Source organism: Morus notabilis, unplaced genomic scaffold, assembly GCF_000414095.1.
Source record: "Morus notabilis unplaced genomic scaffold, ASM41409v2 Scaffold63, whole genome shotgun sequence".
NCBI lineage: Eukaryota > Viridiplantae > Streptophyta > Magnoliopsida > Rosales > Moraceae > Morus > Morus notabilis.
Genome location: NW_010365950.1, coordinates 628,568 through 636,781, shown reverse-complemented (window position 1 = coordinate 636,781; position 8,214 = coordinate 628,568). Strand labels below are relative to the sequence as shown.

Genomic DNA, 8,214 nt, shown 5'->3' with positions numbered 1-8,214 from the left:
AAGAAATACACAACTCAAAACCAAAAAGAAAGCATCAAGATGGAATGAAATGAAAAAAAAACTAAAAACTTTGGGTTGCCTCCCAATAGTGCTTGTTTTTACGTCTTCAGCCTGACGTCTTCCCCTTTTTAGTCATCACTCAATGTGACAGAGCTCTTGGAACGTTCCATAGGTCCTCTCCAATAATGCTTGACACGTTGTCCGTTTACCAAGAACTTTCTCCCGGATATCTACTCTTGTAACTCCACATCTCCATGTGGAAAAACCGTGGCTACTGTGAATGGTCCTGACCATCTAGATTTCAGTTTACCTGGGAATAATTTCAACCTTGAATTATATAGCAGCACCTGTTGTCCTGGTTCAAATTCCCTCGATTTGATCCTCTTGTCGTGCCATCTTTTAGTCTTTTCTTTGTATAACTTTACGTTCTCATAAGAGAACATCCGTATCTCTTCCAACTCATCTAATTGCAGTAACTTTGCTTGCCCAGCAGCTTGTAGGTCCATGTTGAGCTTCCTTGTTGCCTAATAAGCATGGTGCTCCAATTCTAATGGTAAATGGCATGCCTTGCCAAAAACAAGACGGTAGGGGGACATTCCCAAGGTGTCTTGAAGGCTGTCCGGTAGGCCCATAGTGCATCATCTAATCGCATTGACCAATCCTTTCGGTTCGGGTTCACGACCTTCTCTAAGATTCCCTTGATTTCCCTGTTAGAAATCTCTGCTTGACCGCTTGTCTGGGGGTGATATGCTGTGGCAACCTTATGCTTGACACCGTATTTGGCGAGCACCCCCTCAAATTGTCTGCTCACAAAATGAGTTTCCTCATCACTTATCATGGCTCGTGGAGTCCCAAAACGAGTGAAAATATTCTTATGCAAGAATTTGATCACCACCTTTGAGTCATTAGTGGGGAATGCCGCTACCTCGACCCATTTTGATACATAATCAACTGCTACCAATATGTACAAGTTGCCATATGAGGGTGGGAAAGGCCCCATAAAATCAATTCCTCATACATCAAACAACTCAACTTCCAAGATATTAGTCAAGGGCATTTCATGACGTTGTGAGATGTTTCCCACACGTTGACACCGATCACACATCTTGACAAATTCATAAGCATCTTTAAAAAGTGTAGGCCAAAAATAACCGGATTGTAATACCTTGGCAGCAGTTCTTGAACCCCCAAAATGACCTCCATATGGTGAAGCATGGCAATGATGCAAAATACTCAATGTCTCCTCTTGGGGAACACATCGCCTCCAAATTTGGTCCGCACCCTGTTTATACAGAAAAGGCTCCTCCCAGTAGTAAGATTTCATATCATGGAAGAATCGCTTCATCTGCTGTCGGCTCATTTCAGGAGGTGCCTTGCCACTCGCCAAATAATTTGCTAAATCTGCATACCATGGCAAAGAAGCTTGCTGCACTACAAGGAGCTGCTCATTAGGAAATTTCTCCTGAATAGGAATATGTGACTCAGCCCCATTTCCTTGTTCGAGTCTCGAAAGATGGTCTGCCACTTGATTTTCGGTTCCCTTCCTATCTTTGATTTCAAGATCAAATTCCTGAAGTAACAAGATCCACCGAATCAACCTTGGTTTGGCATCTTTCTTTGAGATGAGGTATTTTATGGCTGAGGGGTCCGTATATACAGTCACCTTCGGCCCCACAAGATAAGATCGAAACTTGTCAAAAGCAAATACCACAGCCAATAGTTCTTTTTCTGTCGTGGTATAATTCAATTGGGCATCAGTAAGTGTTCTGCTAGCATAATAAATAGAATGAAAAAGCTTCCCTTTTCTCTAGCCGAGCACTGCCCCCACTGCATGATCACTAGCGTCGCACATCAGCTCAAATGGAAGTGTCCAATCCGGTGCAACAATCATAGGAGTTGTCACAAGTGCTCTCTTCAAGTCAGAAAATGCACGTTGACAATCTTCATTAAAGTCGAATGATCTGTTTTGCTCCAAAAGAAGACACAGCGACTTGGAGGCTTTGGAGAAATCCTTTATGAATCGCCTATAAAACCCGGCATGCCCCAAAAAACTCCTTATTCCCTTGACCGACGTAGGAAGAGGTAGTTTCTCCATGACTTCGATTTTTGCTCTATCCACTTCAATGCCTCTTTGGGAAACTTTATGGCCCAAGACAATTCCCTCTGTGACCATAAAATGACATTTTTCCCAATTGAGGACCAAGTTCGTTTCTTCACATCTCTGAAGCACCTTAGCTAAATTTTTCAAGCAATCGGCAAAGATGGAAAAATCATCCATAAACACTTCCAAAGTCTTCTCTACCATGTCAGTGAACAGGGCCATCATACATCTCTGGAACGTTGCTGGAGCATTACACAAACCAAATGGCATTCTTCGGAAAGTGAACGTTCCATATGGACAAGTGAAGGTTGTTTTATCTTGGTCCTCTGGTGCGATAGCAATCTGATTATAGCCTGAATAACCATCCAAGAAACAATAAAACTTCTTTCCAGCGAGTCTGTCCAGCATTTGATCAATAAACGGTAGCGGGAAATGATCCTTTCTAGTGGCGGCATTGAGCTTTCTATAATCTATGCATACCCTCCAACCAGTCACGGTTCTAGTGGGTATCAATTCATTGTTTTCATTGGCCACCACTATCACTCCCCTTTCTTTGGTACACAGTGGACAGGACTGACCCAAGAACTATCTGAAATTGGGTAAATGATCCCTGTATCCAGCCATTTGATGATTTCCTTCTTCACCACATCCTTCATGATAGGGTTCAATCTCCGTTGCTGTTCCACTGAATTGCTGTAGTAATCTTCCAGCAGGATTTTATGCATACATAGGGAAGGGCTAATCCCTTTAATATCATCTATTGACCATCCCATAGCCCTTTTATGCTTTCTAAGGACTTCAAGCAGCATGTCCTCCTGTTCCTCATCCAAAGTGGATGATATGATTACTGGCAAAGTATCTTCCTCACCCAAATAAGCATACTTCAAATGAGTTCGTAAAGGCTTCAATTCCAACACCGGTGGTTCTTTAATTGATGGCCTAGGAGGCTTCAAATTTCTCTCAGATAAATCCAGCGACTCAAATGGTCTTCTTTGACAAACAGCCACTTGATCGGTTTCTCCCAGTAATGCGGGTGAATCATCATCAACTTGCTCAACCTCCAATGCAGCGTTTGTGACATCCTCTTCCTCTAATTCCTCATAAGCATTCTTATTAAGTTCTTCCATCACAAGAGCATCTAATACACCCACAGCCGAACATTCTTCAACCTCATCTGGAAAGCGCATAGCATTGAGAACATCAAATGTGACCTGCTCATCGTCAACTCGCATAGTAAGTTTACCTTTTTACACATCAATCAATGTCTTTCCAGTGGCTAAAAATGGTCTACCCAAAATAATTGTCTGCTTCATAATCCAAGACCACAAAATCCACCGGAAAAATGAATTTATCAACACGCACCAACACATCCTCAATTTTTCCCTCCGGATGAACAAATGATCGATCGGCAAGTTGAAGGGTGACTGTAGTTGGCCTAGCTTCACCAATACCTAGCTGCTTAAAAACAGACATTGGCATTAAATTTATGCTTGCACCCAAATCACACAAGGCTTTACCAAAATAAGTGTTGCCAATCGAACATGGGATTGTGAAACTCCCTGGGTCCTTCAATTTAGGTGGTAAAGTGCTTTGAGAAATCAGCCCACACTCTTTTGTAAGTGCCACTGTCTCGAACTCACCCAAATGCCTCCTCTTGGAAAGAATTTCTTTCATAAATTTTACGTAATTTGGCATTTGCTCAAGAGCTTCAACTAATGGGATATTGATATGAAGTTGTTTCAGCACGTCAAGAAACTTCCCAAACTGCTTGTCCTGTTGTTTCTTCTGAAATCTTTGAGGAAAGGGCGGTGGTGGTCTATTCTGGCACGTTCTTGCGGCTTCTTGCTGCTGTTGCGTTGCTGCAGCAACATTAGGTTCTACCTCATCTTGATTTTGTTCAGGTTTCATGTGGCCATCCTACCTTTCTTCCTTTTGGATCGAAGAGGGCTCTTCATCCAGCTCGTTTTTCTCCTTTGGCTGCTCCAATGCTTTTCCACTTCTCAATAAAATGGCTTTGCAATGCTCCTTGCCGTCCCGCCTAGGATTTTCCGCATTACTTGGAAGAGTGCCCTGGGGGCGATTGGTTAGAGCATTTGTAAGTTGCCCAATTTGAGTTTCCAAGCTTCTCAAGGTTGCATCATGGCTATGCATTTTAGCCTCATTCTTCGTTATGTACTCCTTAAGAAAATTCTCCAAAGAATTTGGATTTTCACCCGCTTGAATCCACATTGGTTGAGCTGGTTGTGGCAAACCCGACTGTTGAGCAGGCCTATTATAATGGGGAGCACCACTAGAAGCTGCCCCTTGATTACTCCAAGAGAAGTTAGGATGTTGTCTCCATCCTTGGTTGTATTGATGGCTGTAAGCATTGTTGCGGTTGTAGTTACTCACATAACAAGCTGAAGCGGGATTCGAAGGACATTCCTCAAATTGGTTCTCCTCTCCACAGTATATGCAAGAGAGTGTGAGGGCCTGGACAGAATTCACTCCAGTTGAAGTGTTCATAGTTTTGAACATGTTGGTCAAATTTGACACTTGAGCCAAAAGAGCGGTAATTGCATCTACTTCAAGAACTCCCGGTGTTTTCCTTGTGGGTAGTCTCTCAGTTGGCCATTGATAATGATTTGTGGCCATTATCTCCAAAATCTCATAGCCTTCATTATAAGATTTTGCCAAAAGAGCACCATTAGCTGCGACATCCACCATCATTCTCGTTTGTTCATTGAGACCATTGTAAAAAGTCTCCATTTGAATCCAATGGGGAATACCATGTAATGGACACTTTCTGAGTAGCTCCTTAAATCATTCCCATGCCGCATAAACTGACTCTTCATCTCCTTGATGAAAAGAGGTAATGTCATTTCTCAACTTGGCGTTCTTTGTCGGAGGGAAATACTTCATAAGAAACTTCTCAGCCATATCATTCCATGTAACAATGGAATCAGCAGGTAGGCTATTAAACCAAGCTCTAGCTCGATCCCTCAAAGAGAAAGGGAAAAGTGTCAGCCTTAAAGTCTCTGGAGGAACCCCCGGTAGCTTGAATATATCGCTAACTTCCATGAATAACCTCAAATGTTGATGAGGATCGTCTGTTGCCATATTGCTGAATCGTCCCACGGTCTGTAGCATTTGAAACATGACCGGTTTAAGTTCAAAGTGTGGGGCTTGGATGTTTGGCCGAACAATCACAGGATTCAGCCCATCAAGAACCGGGATTGCAAAATCTCTGATAGCTCGATCACGGTCATCAACCACAAATGGTCTCTAGGCTGGCTCAAGAGCGTTAAGTTGCTGCCCCTGATTTAATAAGATCCCCTGAGCATCTTCCTCAGCCATTTCCTGTCTGTGAGCAAATCCTCGCTGCTCCTTTCTTCTCCTTCTCACAGTCCTTTCAATTTCTGGGTCAAGAAGGAATAACTCAGGTTCTTGCATACAAGATGTTCCAAAGACCTGCCAAAAATCAGAAACTCTAATGAAAATGAACAAAAATACTTGAATAGTAAATTACTTTAACAATAAGATTCAAATAAGACAATCCCCGGCAACGGCGCCAAAAACTTGTTGCCTAAAATTGTGAATCTAGAATCTCGCAAGTGCACGAGTCAACAAGTAGTAAAATGATGAATAACCAAGTATCGTCCCACAGGGATTGAGTGTTTTTGAAATCAAGTTGCTAAGTTAATTCTATTCAAGTTTTAAGAAGAAAACTAAAGTTGATTTTGAGATGTTAAAAACTAGTAATAATTTGACTGTAAGAAAATGAACAACAAAGATAAAACTAATTAATAACAAAATGTGCAAATAAAATTGGCCAAAGTCACTGTGCGTGGCTCACAATTGCTAAACTGTCTCCTAATAATGCTGCGCGATGCTACAGCAACGGACGGCAACAAAGACTTCCTGTTAACCAGATTTACTAAACCAGGGATTTTCCAATCCTCTGTCTACTGATCTTAAAGCTAAATCCCACAAATCCCTTTGTAAATCTAGACTCTAAAATCAGAGAATGAAGCTCTAAATCATATGGTTATGCAAGACACAATATATTCCTATATCATGTGAATCAAAAATCTAAAACAAGATCTAAGAACCTGCACTATTCAAGCTGTGTCCACTCAACTAAATCTTCCCAGATCTAATTAAAGCTATACTCCTCTCTTATGATTTCCCAATCACAGTTAAGGCACAAATTCAGCTCACTTGAATAAACAAAGAAATAATCATTAGATCCATTCAACATCAACTAACCTTTCAATATTTAACAACTCAACAATCTCAGCCAACAAATCATAATCTCATAGAGTTATATATGGATTCGAGTTCAGATTTATAGAGAAACGTAAATGTTCTTTAACAAGGTAAAACAAAGTATTGGGAGTAAGAAAAACTAAGGTGATAAGGAGAGAATCTGAATCCCCCTTTTCCAAGGTTTCTTCTAGCTCTTCCTGCATCAACAATGGACCTTCCTTTACGTTCAACACCCTGTGACGTTTTCTTCTTCCTCTTTCCAGTACTAGAGCAGGTACTTGATCAGAGAAATGGAGGTGGTTTCCTTTTCCAAGTTCAGCCACCTCAACGTTACAAAATATGACCAAGGACCCCTTCTTTCTTCTCAACTGCAGGTACTTATTGTACCCTAATTCCACGTGGTAGCACATGAGAAAGCCTCCAATGAGTGGCTCAATCAGCACCCTTCACGGACAAAATCAGCCTATTAACCAGCTCAGGCCCAGCTGTCAGCAAAACACACATCTGGCCCAGCTCGTCTTGCTGCGACAATGCACAGCAATGCTGACCTGGATTCCTTCATACTCCAGAAACGAAAAGCTGTTCAAAGCTCCAAACGGCCATGTTCTCTTAAAGCTGAGATTAACCACAAAGCGCACCTGAATTAGCTCTTTTTAAACTCTAATCACGAGAGAGAAAATTTATAAATCACAAATAACTAAAAACAATTAACAAGATAAAATAAAGGAGAAAACTAATACTAATTACCCTCTAGGTAATAATTTAAGCCTGGGAAATGCTCAATTAACTCTATTTTCATAGTGTTATCAGGTATTCGATGCTAAACCATTACTCGTCCTCGAGTAATGGCACAAAATAAAACACAATAAAACACAAGAGGACAACTGCAAGACTCTACTATCCTTCTAAAAATCTGGTTTCTGCTGTGAATGTAGTCAACCCTCAGCCCTCAAAGTTGCTTTTCCATCCTAAACCTTTGTTCAATATCAACACTCATGACTCTCTAGTTCAATTCATCTTAGACCTTTCCCCAGAAATTGATCCTCCCCTAAGTGCGCGTGTAGAAACTGTGACTAGCAACTCTTGAATCACCTAGGTCCTAAAAAACTGAGATTATAGCACCTAGATCATTGGGTTGCAGTAAAGTGTATTCTCAAGTATCTTAGGAGAACGAGAAACTATATGTTGATATATTCCGGAGAAGATCTGTCTCTCACCGGATACACAGATTCTGATTTCCAATCGAATAGAGATAGTCGACGGTCGACATCTGGATCTGTGTTCACTCTTAATGGAGGAGCCGTGGTATGGAGAAGTATAAAGTAAAAGTGTGTTGCTGACTCTACCATGGAAGCTGAATATGTTGCAGCTTGTGAAACCGTAAAAGAAGCTACATGGCTCAGGAAGTTCTTAACTGATCTGGAAGTTGTTCCAGATATGGATAAGCTAATTAAGCTCTACCGTGACAACAGTAGAGCGGTGGCTAATTCAAAGGAACCTAGAAGCCATAAGAGTGCGAAACATATAGAAAGGAAATATCACCTGATCAGAGACATTGTGGATAGAGGCGATGTAGCGGTTTTGAAGATCGCGTCAGAGTACAACCTTGCTGACTCGTTCACCAAGACATTGCCATTGAATGTATTTGATCGGCACTTAGATGGATTTGGGATTAGAGACATGACACACCTACTTTAGGACAAGTGGGAGATTGTTGGGAATAGTGTCCTAGAAGCATAAGATGTAAAAGGATATTTATTATTTATTTAATAAAAGAGTTTATTCATCATTTTATGTGATATATTTATGAATATTTTATGAATATCAAATAAAATTCCTTGATTATTTATGTAACCTTAAACATG

General features: G+C 41.0%; 1 protein-coding gene across 1 annotated transcript; it reads right to left on the bottom strand.

Moving 5' to 3' along the window:
• Positions 1 to 3,388: 3,388 nt before the first annotated feature.
• On the bottom strand, positions 3,389 to 4,009 carry LOC112093737. Its single transcript, XM_024172781.1, has one exon. It carries the CDS (start codon positions 4,007 to 4,009, stop codon positions 3,389 to 3,391), a length of 621 nt encoding a protein of 206 aa, XP_024028549.1.
• Between the last annotated feature and the right edge of the window lie 4,205 nt (positions 4,010 to 8,214).